This window comes from Hypanus sabinus, chromosome 9, assembly GCF_030144855.1.
Source record: "Hypanus sabinus isolate sHypSab1 chromosome 9, sHypSab1.hap1, whole genome shotgun sequence".
NCBI classification, from domain to species: Eukaryota; Metazoa; Chordata; class Chondrichthyes; order Myliobatiformes; family Dasyatidae; genus Hypanus; species Hypanus sabinus.
The window spans coordinates 23,175,197-23,192,517 of record NC_082714.1 but is presented as its reverse complement, the minus strand read 5'-3'; the positions used below and the strand labels follow the sequence as shown (position 1 = coordinate 23,192,517).

The window sequence follows — 17,321 nt, the reverse complement described above, 5'->3', positions numbered from 1 at the left end:
AATTGTGTAGTCTTTAGGCAGCCCCCCCCCCCCCCAACCCCTCCATTTTCATCTTAAGATCTCATTGAAGCGGTCTTAATTAACTAACAGTGCATTTCTTTAGCCTACTCATTTCTAGGACTTATTTTTAGTGCTTATTTCCATGATAGAGGGAAACATCAGGCTAATTTAGTGGGCAATAGTTTTGAACCTGCATCTGAGAATTGTGCTTTTGGTGTTGGCAGATAAAATGGGGCCCTTGCCAGGTGATCTGTGTTGTAATGCAAATGGAGTGCTGCCCTTCATATTTGGCTCCTTCTTTGATGCAGATGTTAGGTGTAATGTTATCAATATTGGAAACGAAGAGCATTGTGTATTCCCATTTGAATAGAATCATCAAAAATTAAATCATGATGTTGGGTCATTTATTTCCTTAGGACAGTCAGAAAAACTCAAATATAATCATTTGCTCTGCTTAGTGCATTAAGATGTTATATCAATGCAGAAAATATACTTGTGTAATCTTGAACCTTAATAGTTGTAAAGAGGAATATGTAAACCATGCTGGAGGCCAATAGTTCATGATTCACTGAGGTCACTCTGGAAGCCACTGTGTTGAGTTTTATGAGCTAATTTTAAGGATTTTGTGTTGCTTAATTCTGAAGCTATCCTCTATTTTATCCCAAATTTGTATGAAATTGAATCACTTCAGAAGAGATTGTACATGACAGCAGTGAGATGTGTAAAAGGTTGCAGAATCAGATTGCAGAATTCTTCCAAATTTTGGAGTGAATGGCAGGGAAAAGAATAGGATTAAGAAAGATCAAACCAATAGCTTGGAACAGTGATAAATTTTACTTTAGATTTGACTCAGTTGATGGAAGATCTTACCTGACCCGGATAGCTTCTGAGAATGTCTGCTACATTAAAGAGAAACTATACATTTTGGGTTAACTGCAGACAATTTTCATATTTTCCATAAAGAACAAATGGTATTTTAAAAGTGTATTTATAAAATAACAAAAAATGTATTAAGTTAGTATTGGCAAGGCTTATTTGAGTTGTATTGTCATATCTGATGACTTCTTAATTCTACCCTTTCCAATTTTAATATCCAGCTGGATTTTGTTTGTAGGGTGGATTGTTTGCTGTGAATTTGTTCAGTTAATAGGTAGTATTTTCCTTTGGTGCTTTGAACCCAATATCAGAGGAAGTGGTTAGGAGATGCTTGCCATATTTCTCCAGCAATGCAGCTGTTCTTTTATATATAGCAGAGCCATTATGACTAGGTCCAGGGGAAAAAAACACAGCAGTGGTGCACAGGACTGTTCCTGAACTACAACCAGGCTAAATCCTGAATTTCTCATACTGCTTTGGTATTCCCTGCATGGTTCCTTAATGCAAGGTGACCAATCATTTTCAAGCCTGCTGTGAAGATTTACAGTGTGCTAAGCTCATCAGTGTATGACCATTTTCAACATTACTGCCATATGATTCTTCTCTTTGCATCCTTGTTTTCAAGACTTTACTAGAGTGTGGATGTGGGCAAAACACCAGAATCTAGAGGCAATAGATTTAGTGGCTACAAACACTTAACCTTGAGGGAGAATTTGTAGCTCTAGCATCAAGAGTGTTTTTACAAGGTCTGATAATGCTTTCTAAGGGAGCATCTCCAAACTTCAAAAAGCAAACTGGAATTGATTTTAAAATTGATAACTTACTAAAGGACTGTTTTGCAAAGTACGATGAATTAGGGTTTTGTTTTTGTACTTTTCCAGGTCCTCCTTTGTTTACAAGGATGTATTGAGATTGTATATTTTTGAACCTTCATTTTACTTACAGATTCTATAGAAATTTCTACCAGATAGCATCTAAACAATGTTGCCTTTGAAAAACTGGTGTGCAGTTTTACTTATCAACAGGTTTCAAATCATTCAGTTCAATGCAAATGCGAAAAGTAAAAGAGAGATTGTCTGCATGAGGTTTACAGATGCTCCCTGAACTCTCTGCATGTATTAATGTTTACCTAGTGATGTCCACAGTTAATTCTCTCTATATCATATGGGTCTCTGTTTTCTCTGCCATCTCTTTGCATGTTGCATGTTAGAATGAACTATGCTGTTTTGAATAACACCATCTGTTGTGTATTTTAATACTACAATGAAACCTGAATATTTCAGTAAAACTGAGAAAGTATCAGTAGAGTCTTTCATAAAAAGAGCTAGAAACCAAGACCTTATAGACAGCATTAATCTTGTAAACACATGCCAGTTTACCGATTTTGCTTAACGTAACTTTTCTTATATAAAGCAATAAATTAACAAACTAAATCAAGGTAAAGTAGTTATTCCAAGCAAATATGATCTTTGTACACAATTTATTCTTCAACTTCACCTAATTACACAGATTCCTGACCACAAATCAAAATACATTCTACATTGCTACAATTCCATAAAAATCTGATTGTTAAATACCATATTACACTCACTGAAAATTCACTATAGCTACAGCAACTTCTGGGGGTTTCCCTTAAATTTGTTAGACTATTTAAATGACTTGCCTTTTAATGAATGCTTGCTACCTGTTTTATTTATTAATCCATGCATTTCCAGATTCTCACAAATTTTAACTTCAATTAAGGAAACTTATCTATAGTTGACATTAAACTGGTAATTTAATTTATCTCACTTTCCTGGTCAAAGATGTTGTATTGCTTTCTCTTTGCTGTTAATTTCCAATTTTCAAAATGGATTTAAAAGTTCAGGTTATTTAGATCATCGCTGAGTACAGGTTTTATTAAATATTAGTGAAAGAGTTAATGAACTTTTGAAATTAAACTGAATATTTAATAATAATAAATGCTTTATTGAACCTGAGAGGAAATTTCTTTTGTTACAGCAGCAACATTTAAAAACACTTAGTGTGCAGACTTAACTAGTAATAAAGTTCAGAATACTATATACAATAATAATGTGCAATAATTTGCAATAATGATGTTCGAAATAATAAAACATACTATTGTACTATGGTGCGTGTTCTCCTGTTGCCCAGAGATGAACTGTTGTATATGCTGATTGCATTTGGTAGGAAAGATTTTCTGTAACGATGCTTGTGACAGCGGAGCTGAATAAATCTGTTTGAAAAGGTGCTCCGCTGCTTATTCAGAGGGTTGCCAGATTGCCCATAATGGGTAACAGTTTGTTTGGTGACCTCCTCTCTACCACTAAGTCAAAGAGTCATTTAAATCATAGCCAGACATGTTTAATATTAATGATGGTTTACACTGCTAAATTATCAAAACAGGTTTCAGTGTATTGAAAATCACTGTCCTTTTTCAACTGCTTAAACATCGGTTTAATTCTAAAATGGTACCATTGATGTATTTGTTGCAGCAAATAAGACATCACCAACTGGCAGTGAAGGAACCCGTCCTGGTGGATTGATTCGTGTATATGCGGATGAAAGCAGCGACAAAGCCTCAATTGGCAGTTTCATCCCATATTGCTCCATGGCTCAAGCCCAACTCTGTTTCCATGGACACAGGGATGCTGTCAAATTCTTTGCCTCTGTGCCGGGTAAATTCCTGATACCAACCTCCCTTTTCAACTGTTTAATTTTGGAAAAACACTTTTGAAATGTAGAAAAGTTGAATGATTCAGCACAACATAATGGATAATGCCATGAAACTCTGCCTCCCCTCACTCCTTTAGTGGTAAGGACACAAACCCTTTTATCATAACTATGCTGTCCCCAAGATTTGGGATGAGGTGAGCATGCCCATAGAGGAACGACTGAAAAAATCTGCAGTTTGAACATGCAAGTAACAGAGGGGATTGTATATAAAAAAACTATCTAGTACCCTCAGAAGCACAGCTTTTCCAGACTCCCAAAAATGAGAATTATAAGTTATGAAATTGAGCTAACTCTATCTTGTATTCAACTCAACATAGTTTGCTGAAATGGAAGCTACTGTCCAATACGTTTTTTTAAAATGGTCTGTATGCCTCGTTCTGATAGGTAACGTTCTGGCAACATTGAATGGCAGTGTGTTAGATAGTCCTACAGAGAATCCAGGACCTACTGCCCCTGAGCAAGAGGAGAGAAAACTACAGCCTGTTTTGGTTCTCAGTGGAGGAGAAGGCTACATTGACTTTAGGATTGGTAAGGCAGATTTAGTTACGTAAAACAACACTGAAAAATCCTTTGTTTTGCAAACTATTACATTCCCTGTTGAATTCTATTTTCAAATTTCTTTTAACTAATCCAGCTTGTAATTGCCCTGCCTCATTCTGTCCTGTCAATTGTCTCTTCCCTGTGTGTTGCATATTAACACCACTCACTTATTGCTATATTTAACCTTTTTTTGTTTAGTTGTGATGTTTGATTCGCTTTTAAGCCGAGTATTCCCATTGTGATGACATAAACTCCAGTTGTTGCTTGCATTAAGTGGATGGATGTTTGCATTAAATTCCTGTACATATATGTTGTAGTTGAGGGGCTAGCATATTATTTCCAGGTCACATTTACTTCTTACAGTCTTTCTTGGTAGGGTTTACTATTTTCCAAAGATTTAACTCCGAATGTATTCCAAGTCAAGCATGACCTGGATTGTGAGCTCCTCCGCTTCATCTGCAAAAAGCAGAATTTCCTAGTGGCCAGCTATCTAGATTCCTTTCCTTGTTCCTGTCCCAACATGTTAGTCCATATCTTCTTCCTCTGCCATGCTGGGACCACCCTCAGATTGGAGGACCAACTCCTCCTATTCCATCCAGGTTGAATTTGACAATTTCTGGTAATTTTTTCCCTTCCACCTTCCCTCTTCCTTTATTCTCCACTCTGACCTCTTCACCTGCCTATCACCTCCCCTGGTGACCCTCCTTCCCTGTCTCTCCCGGTGTCCCTCCTCCTTCCCTTCCTCCCCGGTGCACTCTCCTCCTTCCCTTCCTCCCCTGGTGCCCCTCCTCCTTCCCTTTCTCCCCTGGTGACCCTCCTTCCCTGTCTCTCCCGGTGCCCCTCCTCCTTCCCTTTCTCCCCGGTGCACTCTCCTCCTTCCCTGTCTCTCCCGGTGCCCCTCCTCCTTCCCTGTCTCTCCCGGTGCCCCTCCTCCTTCCCTTCCTCCCCTGGTGCCCCTCCTCCTTCCCTGTCTCTCCCAGTGCCCCTCCTCCTTCCCTTTCTCCCCTGGTGCCCCTCTTCCTTCCCTTTCTCCCCTGGTGCACTCTCCTCCTTCCCTTTCTCCCCGGTGCCCCTCCTCCTTCCCTTTCTCCCCTGGTGCACTCTCCTCTCCTATCAGCTTCCTTCTTCCCCAGCCCTTTGACCCATCTTCCAGCTTGTCCTCCTTCCCCATCCCCTCGTCTCATTCTGGCATCTTCCCCCCTTTCTTTCCGGTCCTGATGAAGGGTCTCAGACTGAAATGTTGACAGTATCATTCCCATTGATGCTGCCTAACCTAATGAGTTCCTCCAGCATTGTATGTCTGTTGCTCTCGTCTGTAACTTGCGTTTTCCCACTGCACGATCGCCAGAGCTGCACCACATCTTTGCAGTTCCAGATGAGCTCAATGCCTTGCTGAGGTGATCCCCAGAAACAGGCAATTAGTAATTATCCCTCAGGAGATAGAAACTGATATTCCATCACCAGACTGTTCTAATGAATCTTTAAAGATTTCATTCTTTTAAAGGTCTTTTCAATTGTTTCCAAGTATCTCAGATGATGTAACAACAACTTATAATTTGCTTGATTTGTGTTCTTGTTCTGACTGTTGTGTCTCTGATGCAATATGCCTGCGATACTGCTGCGCAAGTAAGATTTTCATTGCCCCATACATATTTGTACAAATACAATAAATTTGATTTTTTGAACTGAAGTAGATTAAATACATATTTTTTAAAAAAATTATAGACATTTAATTCATGCAAGTTAGTTAAAACATTAGTTACAGAAGAAAAGCACACGGCTTAACTTCTCTATTTTACTTCGGTGAATGGCGTCAAAAGCTTTGCGAAAATCGATAAAATTTAGCACGGCTGGTAGGTTGTTTTTCTTGACTTCCTCGACGATTCCACGGAGATTAAGTATTTGTGTTACTGTTGTGTGTTTCTGCTGAAAACTAATCTTATTGAACCTTAGCTTAGGGTCAATAGTGGTGGGAATCCTGTTCAAGATCATCCCATTGTGTAGCTTTGCTAAGGTGCAGGTCAAGCTGATACCGCGGTAGTTATCTGTCTTCGTGAGGGATCCAGACTTGGGGACAGGGATAATGTTTGAGAGTGACCACTGTTCTGGTTTGTCACCTTTCATCAGTGCTGTATTACATATGTCCAGCAAGATGTGTTCCAGGTCGCAGTTCTTCAGGACATCTGGTGGTATCCCCTCTAGTCCAGCGCTCCTGCCATTTGAGTGCATATTTGGCCGCCCTCAGTTCCTCACTGGTGAATGGGCCGTCATCGATGTCGACTTGCGTTAGTATTGTGGGTATGCCCTCTTCTTCCATGATCCTTGGAGGGTTTCCCAGCAGGTTCTTGAAGTGGGTAAACCATGTCTGGACATGGTCCTCTGCTGTTTTACCGCTTATTTGACCTGATGTGGACTTCTTCCGTCTGTGGATCTTGTTGACTAGGTGCCATGCTTCTCCATGCTGCTTGTCTTCATTAGCAGCCTCTACCCCTCTAATCCTCTCAGCTAATTCCTCTTCTTTCAGTCGGTTGTAGGTGGCAAAGAGATTCTTCTTTGCTGCCTTGAACTTATCTCTGAGCTCTTCTGTTTCGCTCCTTCTAAGTTTGGCATGACAATCATTGACCGCACTTCTTGCTGTGACGACGCCAGGATGTTTCGAGATCTGGCTCTTTTTGATTCACTTCACAGTAGGCAGACTTTTTGTTGCATCTGTGTGTGCGTCTATGAGCCATTGATATCGGTCGGTGGCAGTCTCTTCCTCCTCCCTCTCCAGTGGGCCGAAGCGATTTCTCACTTTCACAGTGTGCTGGGCTTGAAGAATAGGTTCTGAGGAGAATTCCTTCCAGGCTATCTTCTCCTTGGGACCTGTGGCTTTGGGTTGCGGCAGGCTCTGTCTCACCTCCATTGACCCTATTCTGTGGTTGGAACTGACCGAGCTGAAGATGCTGTAGGCTTCGGTGTTGATCACACAATTACGCCATTTTGTTCTTACATGGATGTAGTCGAGATGTTTCCTGTTGAGGGAGGCTCTGTTTTCATATGTCCACAGTTTACCAGCTCACTTCTTGAATTGTGTGTTGGTGGCAGTGAGACTGTGCTCCTGGATGAAATCAGCTAGGTATTGTCCATTTCTGTTGGTAAAGTCGTGGTATGAGTATGGAACATCTTCCAGTCCGACCTGGGCATTGAAATCGTCGAGCACAGCCAGGGAGTTATGTGCCAGTATTGAAGTGATAGCTTTGTGAAGTTTACTGTGGAAGGTCTCCACCTCCTCCTCCTCGCTGCAGTTGTGCGGGGAGTGACAGATGATGGCAGAGGTCGCCGGGTTTCCATCGAATTCCGCAGTAAAGGCTGATTTATACTTGTGTGTATGGCTATGCCGAAGCCTACGCTGTAACCCTGATTTCCACTTCTGCGTCGCTCTACTCCATAGTGAGCATGCATTGGTGTGCGCCAAAACATTAGTTGGCGGCGGGGTTTCTATGCCACTGTGTTGAGTTTCTTCGTGAGAGACATGGACGAGGAAATGCATTTCAAACGTTTTCACATGTCGGCAGGTAGATTTGATGATTTGGTTCATCTATTTCGCATCGGTCTACTCACAGCCTACAAACATGGCGGAGAAGAAGCAACCGGAAATGTGTAGGAGGAAATGCGGTGCTACCAAGCAGACCAATCACGGTTGTTGCGGTCGACGCATGAGTTACTTTTCTGGAGAGGTGCACATCACCCTACTGCGTAGGTACGGCGTAGGGTACACGCTACCTATGGCGTAGATGCGACACATATCAGCCTTTTGGATTCTGTCACTGACTGAGACTACACCCCTCAGTGCCTTCTTCATCTTGCGGTTCAACATCAGCCCTACTCCGCCTTGTGCTGACATTGTCGTCAGCTCTCTCCAGGCGGATGAGATGATGAGGTGCATCCCCTGTACCTCTGTGAACCTTATCTCTTCGTCTGGGTGTACATGACTGTGCGCTTGGATCCCCAGGATGGAGATCTCGTACCTGCTTGCCTGTGATGCCAACTCTGTGCATCGAGGCAAGAGGCGGATGGTGTTTGTGTTGAAGGTTGAGGTGATCGTTTTTACCTTACAGCACAAAAGGGGCGCAGTTTGCTTGCCCCCCTTGTCGGACTCAACCCTCCCCATGGGGTTTGAGGTTGCGTCTTCATACTACCCGTCTAGGCCGGGGTCTGGGCGCTCCGCAGAGTTCCTGAGCACTCGCTGAAGGTTGCTGAAGATCCTGAAAGCTTACGGATTGCCAAACTATCTACTGAGAGCAAGGGAGTCCAGCTATACCAAGACCATGGCGGAAGTTGTATCACCAGACGGAGAAACAGCAGTGTTCGAGCTCCTAGCTAGTGTGCTGCAAGGAGACACTCTGGCACCCTACATCTTTATAATCATCCTTGATTACATTCTTAAGTCAAGCTATCAAAGATCACGACAAGCTTGGTTTTACCTTAAAACCAGGACGAACCAAAAGGGTCAGACCAGTTATGCTCACAGATCTCGATTTTGCAGATGACATAGTCCTGCTCTCTGACCAGATTGAGGAAGCACAGCAGCTACTGAGAAAAATGGAAATTGAGAGCAATAAAGTTGGACTTCACCTAAACGCTAAAAAGACAGAGTACATGGCGTTCAGCTGCGACGAAGGTACTCTCAAGACCGTAAAGAATGATACCATTAAGAAAGACTTAGATTTCAAGTACCTTGGGTCAAGAATGATGAGTTCAGAGAAGGACATAAAGATATGGAAGGCGCTGGCATGGAGGGATATGAACGACATGAAGGAAATCTGGAGGTCGAACCTGACCAATGGGCTCAAAAAGAGGATCTTCATAGCAGTCATAGAGTCCATTCTCACGTACGGATGCGAGGCGCAGACACTCACCAAGACCATGAGAAAGTCACTGGCTGGTTGCTATCTTTGAATGCTCCGGATGGCTCTTGACATGAGTGGGCAACAGCACATGACGAACGTCGAGCTCTATGACGACCTACTGATGCTCACCACTAAAATCGAGGTGAGAAGACCACAACTAGCGGGACACTGTCTACGCCACCCTGAGTTACCTGCAAGCCTAGTCATCACACGTGAGGATGAACCCTGGGTGCCCTCCCAAGACTATGGTCAACACGCTCCTCGAAGATAGCGGTGCAGCTAATGTAGATGAACTGAGCACACTGATGAGGGAGTGGGAGGAGTGGAGAGTCCATCATCGTGCCTGACACCAGCCCCCTCGGCCTGAGTTGACGTAGTAGTAGTAGTACTAGTAACTTCTCCATCTAGATCTGCCACCCCATTCAAATGAGTGGGGCTCTTCTGGAGATGTTGGTGTAAAGCGAAGGGTCTGGTTATGAAGAGTATCCAGTCTCTCTGTCTGGGATATTTGAGTCCAGCAGGAGGACAAGATACTCCCAAGTTCTGGCTTTCAAATTTGTTGTTCCTTGTGTTCCTGTGTGCAGGTGCCGAGATCTGGAATGTGCTGACCCATGAGGAGCACGTTATCGGTTGTTTCCTACTGAAGCAGAGGAAAATATTCAGTATTGTTTGTTCCATAGTGTTACTCTCTGGAATTTGTACTTTGCAGCCTTATTCAGTTTACATAATACTGTTTTTAGAAAACTTGCTATATTTGATACTGTTGTATTATGAAGTGTGATTTATTTATATCAGAATAGGGTTGACAGTTATTTGAAGTGACTTAATATAATAATTTCCATTACTAATTGCGCACCAGCTGACTTACAAAACTCTTTATTAGATAGTGTAATGTTGAATCGGGTTCACAGGTCTGGCAAGTGAGACAGGAAATGCTGACTGCGAATGGGTAAATGAATTATTTATTTACGGACAGTAAAAATTTGACCAAACATTCATGTTCCCCAGGTTCCAGACACTATAAAGCTGAATATTCAACAAACATACTTAGTTAAAAGTGCATGCAGTGCATACCTTCTTAATGCAAAAATGCAATTGCAGATGCTGTGGATCAAAGAAAATGTACACAACACTGGAAGAACTCAGCAGGTCAGGCAGCATCCGTGAGAAAAGAGTAGCCAGCGTTTTGGGCCGATCAGATCTTGGCCCAAAACATTGGCTACTCTTTTCTCACGGATGCTGCCTGACCTGCTGAGTTCTTCCAGCATTGTGTACGTATACCTTCTTAATGGCTATGTGCACCACTTGCCTTAAACAAAGGGAGAGAGACAACCTCCCACACGTGCTCTATATACCCATATACTCTACTATATATATGAAACTGGACACCAGGCAGCTGTCCAATGGGAGAAGCGGCTGCAGTTTCCAAACTAACCATTCACAACGGAAGTGACTTTTGGCAATCAGAATAAGCCATGCCCAATCCCCACGGGACAGATAGTAAACGTATTTAAGCCTCTCTTGTCAAATCAAAATGTAATTTTTAAAAAAGAGACAATGAATTAAATTGAACTAATATTCAGGGTAGATTTATGTTGTAATTTTATGTCTGAGGAATTCAACCAAAATCGCTACTTAAGGGTGGGAGGCAGCAGAAAGGAAACTCTAGACCAGTTAGCCTGACATCAGTGGTTGGGAAGTTGTTGGAATCGATTGTTAGGTATGAGATTATGGAGTACTTGGAGGCACATGACAAGACAGGCTGTAGCCTGCGTGGTTTTCTGAAAGGAAAATCCTGCCTGACTAACCTACTGCAATTTTTTGAGGAAATTACAAGCAGGGTAGACAAAGGAGATGCAGTGGATGTGATGTACTTGGATTTTCAGAAGACCTTTGACAGGGTGCTGCACATGAAGCTGCTTAGCAAGATAAAAGCCCATGGAATTACAGAGAAGTTACTACCATGGGTGGAGCATTGGCTGATTGGCAGAAAACAGAGTGGGAATAAAGGGATCCTGTTCTGGCTGGTTGCCCGTTTACCAGTGGAATTCCACAGGGGCAGCGTTGGGACTGCTGCTTTTTACAATGTATATCAGTCACTTGGACTATGGTATTAATGGATTTGTGGCTAAATTTGCTGATGATACAAAGATAGGCAGAGGAGTGGGTAGCTTTGAGGAAACAGAGAACCTGCAGAGACAGATAGTTTAGGGGAATGGGCAAAGAAGTGGCAAATGAAATACAATGTTGCAAAGTGTATGGTCATGCACTTTGGTGAAGGAAATAAATGGGCAGAATATTATTTAGATGGGTAGAGAATTCAAAATGCAGAGGTGCAAAGGGACTTGGGAGTCATTGTGCAGGATACCCTAAAGGTTAACCTCCAGGTTGAGTCAGTGGTGCAGAAGGTGATTGCAATGTTGTCATTCATTTCTAGAGGTATAGAATATAAGAGCAGGAATATAATATTGAGGCTCTATAAGGCACTTGTGAGACCACACTTAGGATACATCCACACTACACTGGATAAATCCGTAACTGAAGCTTTTTCTCTTTGTTTTTACCCTTCATCCACACTAAATTGGCGTTTTTGTCCCCCCAGACTGGAGCTTTTCAGAAATGCTTTCCAGGGTGGGTATTTTTGAAAACGCTGGATCAGTGTGGACAGGGTAAATGGAGACTTCTGAAAACGCTGTCAGATGGCAGCGTGCTATTTCATTGTTTTCTTGAATGCAACCTAACAATTTCAGAACAGACGGCAACGAGACTGACACCAGAAGAGTTAGAAATGTACTCACCAAATACTTTGACCCATAACTTACTGAATAAATAAGTATACTCACATTGCCCTGTTTTCTGTCCTTGCTCCTATGAAGGTGGTTTACCTATTTACGCAAGTACTTCTCTGACAATAGATGTGTAACAGCCTAATGTAACATTGTATGGAAATACAAGATAACACTGATGCAGACATGTTTTATACATTTAACAAGGTGCTTTATTAATGCATCAGAGTTAGTCAGTTTTTCAATGTTTGTCGTCAGCCAGGTCAATCTGTCCATGAACTCCCTGTCGGTTGCCTCCGTACGCTCCAGTATTTGTTTTTTTTTTACTTTTAATTTCTCCTGCGTGAAAGCCAACAGCTGTCTGTCGTTTTAAGTTTTTCTGGTCTGTAACTACACAAACGCGCACTTTTACGGCGAGATTCAACACCAAACATGTTCTTTGTTTTCGGCAGATGTGTCCTGCACATGCGCAGTAGATTTACCAAAATCTCCGTTTCAATGTGGATAGAGATATTTTTAAAAACACATAGTGTGGATGCCTATCGTTTTTATGGGAAACTGGTGTTTTCAAAATTATCCAGTCTAGTGTGGACATAGCCTTAAGAGTATCGTGTGCAGTTTTGGGCACCTTATTTTAGAAAGAATATACTGGCATTGGGGAGGGTTCAGAGAAGATTCACAAGAATGATTCCAGGAATAGAAGGGTTACCATATGTGGAACATCTGTCAGCTCTTGGGCTGTATTCCCTGGAGTTCAGGAGAATGAGGGGGGATCTTATAGAAACATTCTGAATGTTAAAAGGCCTGAACAGATTAAATATGGCAAAATTATTTCCCATGGTAGTGGAGTCTAGGACAAAAGGATTTCAGGATTGAAAGACGTCCATTTAGAACTGTGATGCAGAGAAATTACTTTAGTCAGAGGGTGGTAAATCTGTGGAGTTTGTTGCCATGAGCTGCTATGGAGGCCAAGTCATTGGGTGCATTTAAGGCAGAGATAGATAGGTTCTTGATTAGCCAGGGCATCAAAGGGTATGGGGAGAAGGCAGGGGAGTGGGATGACTGGAAGAATTGGTTTAGCCCATGATTGAATGATGGAGTAGACTCGATGGGCTGAATGGGCTACTTCTTCTATATCTTACTGTCTTAAAACTATTCAGATTTAGGCCTGGTAGTGGGAAAGGTGCAGTATATTGATTTCCATCCACTTCTAAACTTGTGGGTTGGAATTAGAATCGGTCACTTCTTGAAATTACCTGTCTCTATCTGTTAACTTTTTGCTTACTCACTGAACAACTCTGTTTGCAGGTGACGGTGAAGATGACGAGACAGATGAAAGTTTACCTGATGGAATCAGACCAGCTCTCTCCAAAGCAGAACGAAGTCACATCATTGTCTGGCAGGTGTCATATATTCCCGAATAGGATGACCCTCCTACAAATCCTACTTCCTGATACCTGCGGATCATCTGTATGTACATAAGATATCCCCTGCATTGTACTTGTCCCTAAAGAAAGCCACTGAAAATCTAGAATTTCTGTAGCATTTCCATGGTATCTCCACTTTGGAACTACTCATTTGTTGAAATTTGCAACAATCCAAAACATTTTGGATTCAACTTAAAAATGGAATGTTAAAATAATTTAAAATGGCTAACTCTGGCTTTTTGGAGACTGAAATCTTATTCACTTTGACAATATTTGTTGCTGTGTCAAGCACTTACCTTTGTAATTAGCCTGTCTTTAAAACATGAAACCAAGAATGCTACCATATTGCATGCCAGATATTGAAATAATGTCATTGGGCAACTTTCATGTCTGTTCATTTGTGCGTAACTTAAAGGTTGATTTGTTTATAAGTAGCATTTACTTTCATTGGTATCAATTTGTTCCCCAAAATACTTAATCAAAAATCATTACTGATAATGTTCACACTTAAATCACAACTGCAATATTACTAGTTTGAGGTTCTCACGAGGTCCTACCTCTGTGACGGAATCCAAATGACAGGTGATATAAAAGGGCTAGAATGATGGATAGGGAATTTCAAAAACAGTGCAACAACTACGTACAATAAAGTGCACAGAGACTGAGAATAGATGTAGCTCAGTTCCTTATGTTCTAGGATGCAATTGATGTATAATGACACAGGGAAGTGTAACTTTTTACTTCATGAACATTCAACTTACCAATTCTTTTCCTATCCACTCATTCAATATTAATGGCAGTTCCAGAAAGAGTAGTATTACTTTAGGGAGAAAAGTGCATTCACTTTCCAAAACAGTTTCTGTACATGCTCGGTAGATGGAATTTTCACTGGATTTTGTTGTAACTGTCAGCGTTCTAGTTGGCATTGTAAAGGTTTGGTAGAACCAGCCAATTCCTGGTTTAATATGCAACAATATTTGCAAAGTGATGGGGAACTATGGAATGAATGTTAACTGGGTACATTCTTATTCATTTATGAATGTTATGGAAAAACATACTCTGGAGATGCCAGGAATTTAAAAATTCTTATCTCTTTCAACTAACTCTTTTGATCAGTGGAATTCCCCTTGTTTTTCTAAGCAGCTATATTTCTGTTAAGATAAATTGAATTACTGTTCCAGGTTTAACATAGCAAAGATAAAATGACAAGATCAAGGATACTGGTGGTAGTGTTCTGGAAGTCTGCCTTCCCTGGACAGCTCAATGGATGGTTGAAAGTTGCAAATGATTTGAGGTCATCGTAAATTTGAGCCCACTAGAAGAACATTCAGTGATCCAAGGGACATAGAAAGATATCTCAGTATTCATCAGCCACCTATTTGTCATTTATTTTCACCATTTTACAAAACTCCATGATGAATCTTCCAGTATTAAAACATTGACACACTGCATGCTTTGAAGTTATTTTGGCTACTGCCAGAAATGACCTTGAGTGAAAGCACAGCACATACTGTAGCTTATACTAACTTATTCAACATTTCCTGTGGTATTGACAGGGTAGTCATTTTTTGTGGTGTAGGTGTACCCCAGTAGTTTTAGCAATGTAAAACTAGCTTTGATCTTGCTAGTAACATCATTATAGGTACTGGTCAACTCCCTCTGATTAAGATTTAGGAGATTAAAAGTTCAAATTGTGAATAACTTGTCAAAAATGAACCTTTGGAGGTTAAGTGGTATCTCTTGGTCCTTACTTGTTTTACAACCTTTGAGTTGGATGGTGTATTCTTTTTGGATGTAAGGAAAAGGATTATTTCTAACCAATGCACAGATTGATGTTGCACTGTGAATTGTCTTTGCCTCAAGGGTGAAGGCCAGTAGTTCAAATGTAGAGAGTAACATAGGTCAAGATTGAAAGACAGAACATCTACTGTGCAAAGAACACTAAGTTTTCAGTTTCCATCTAAGCCACATGGAAATATTAATAATTGCACATGAGAATTGAGTGGCCTCCTATGACCTCCATATATTAATGTTGGCATTTAGGAGACAGTTGTCCTGGGTATAAAAAGGAAAACATTTGAGTGTGGAATGAAGAAATTATGTTTTAATTTCCTGGAGTATGTTATAAATGTTAGTGAAATCAAAGCCCTTTCATACTGTTATTCATTCTTTGAATGTCCATATAACATTACAGGAGTATTCCAATCCTACACCTCAGTGTAATGTGTAATAATGGGGTTATTTTGACCAGTAACAAGTTATTTTAATTGTTCTAATGAGGGTGTAAGTAGAAATGAATAAATTTTGAATGAGCTGGCAAGTACAGCAATGGGAACTAAGAAGAGAAGCAAAATCATTGACAGATGGGAGAAAATCTGTCTGCTGTTCTTCAGAAGAACTCGCATTTACCAACACTTGGCAGGGTGGGATGATTAATGCTGGTTTGGAAATCAGCAAGTATGATTATTTTTTCTTCTGGCCACGAGTGCATTATATTTTAAAATATATCTGGTTCTCATCTTGATTAGGTGGTCATTTTACTAAGTCTATAGATTATGGCTCCTCTGGACATCCAGACCATGTCTTCTGCCAGTAGCAATTTGAGGTTCTTCTCATCATGTAAAGTAGCTCCTGTGTATTACAGTCTTGAGAAAAATGACACTGTCGTCTGAACACTGCTGTTTCACAGCAGAGTCCTGTACAAAATGCTGCTTGGTGTATAATGAAAAGGTCGGGTTGGGTGTACAGAGAGGGTTGGCTAGTGTAAGGATACAATCTGAGCTAATTTCCCTGTGCAATGTAATTTAACATGTAACTGTTCCATATGTAATAAACATTCACATCATGAATTACTTGTTGCAGTATTTATTAATGAATTGAATAATGTCCCACGTTTCCAAATTGTTCATTATTACACTATGCCCATGAAGAGAAAGATGAAATTATCAATCCGTACTTGCTTCTGCAGCAAATTACTGACATCTACTAATTTATCATGGTCAATCTATTACTTTCTGAGCAGGCTTTTGAAATTGCCAGTCCTTTCTGATTATTATGTCACTCTATATAGGGTTACTCAGCACTGTATTTTCAGTTCAGTTTTAACCTTTGATCATGACTCTTAGACTAAAATGTTATTCCACGTTTTAATCACTGCATGTTTGAGTGAAAACTGGGCATGTGCTCCTTTTTTAAAATAAAATGGCTTTATCTGCTTGTAACCTTTATTTTCTATAATATACAAATGGCCATAGCATAGGTTACCTGGATTATAAAGCTATTTTATTCACACCTCACTAGAGACATTAAGAACTACTTTCCACATTGCCTAACACAGTGAGACATTTGGTCAGCTCCCTTGAATTCCACAAGCAAAATGGAAGCATTTCAGAGGCCATCTGTACTTGCATTTGAGATAAGTTTGTAGCTTTGGGTCCTCAATAGTGAATTTCATGAGTTTTGAGTACCTACACTTTTGTTTTCTTCTCACATATGTACATGTACCTTTGTTTCTGGCACTAAGTACAGACAGTTCGAGGTTTAAATGCCTAATAACTGTCCATTCCTATTTCACCATAAGCCAGATATATCAATTTTCTACAATAACTTGTACATCACTTTACATTCACGTGCTATATTTGATTTAATAATTGCTAATGCTACCCATAATTAAATTGATACATACTGTTTACTCATTTATATTAACAATAAAATATTTTATTATTACTAGCTTGAAAAATGTATGGGAGAAATTTTGTGAAGTTGGATTTGTAACAATGGACATCCCTGTAATTAGTGACTCAGGTAATTGGTACCATGACCACAGCCTTTCACAGGGGAACACGTTTTCTGTGTTCCCCATCATTCTCCACAACTTGAAACATGCTCTCTCATTTTTCCAATTCTGGTGAAAGGTTCTTGACATGACTCATGTTCTATCACCAGTGATGCTGCTTGACCTACTGTGGTTCCAGCATTCAAATAGAGAGAATCACTAGTGAGATTTGGTAATTTGCAATTCACTGACTCTTGCAAAACTGATTTATTTAAAAAAAACTTTAAAC

At 40.6% G+C, this 17,321-nt stretch overlaps 1 protein-coding gene across 8 annotated transcripts in view; it reads left to right on the top strand.

Moving 5' to 3' along the window:
* mapk8ip3 (mitogen-activated protein kinase 8 interacting protein 3) overlaps window positions 1-16,125 on the top strand; it is a 195,373-nt gene extending 179,248 nt beyond the window's left edge. For 7 of the 8 annotated variants that reach the window (XM_059979252.1, XM_059979254.1, XM_059979249.1 and 4 more), the window contains 3 exons: window positions 3,372-3,554; window positions 3,997-4,140; window positions 13,139-16,124. In XM_059979252.1, the coding sequence (XP_059835235.1) occupies window positions 3,372-3,554; window positions 3,997-4,140; window positions 13,139-13,254 (443 nt within the window). In that variant the 3' untranslated portion in view covers window positions 13,255-16,124. Of the gene's footprint in view, window positions 1-3,371; window positions 3,555-3,996; window positions 4,141-13,138 lie in introns of all 8 variants that reach the window. The other variant, XM_059979250.1, reaches the window with a different exon arrangement.
* The last annotated feature ends 1,196 nt before the right edge of the window (window positions 16,126-17,321 follow it).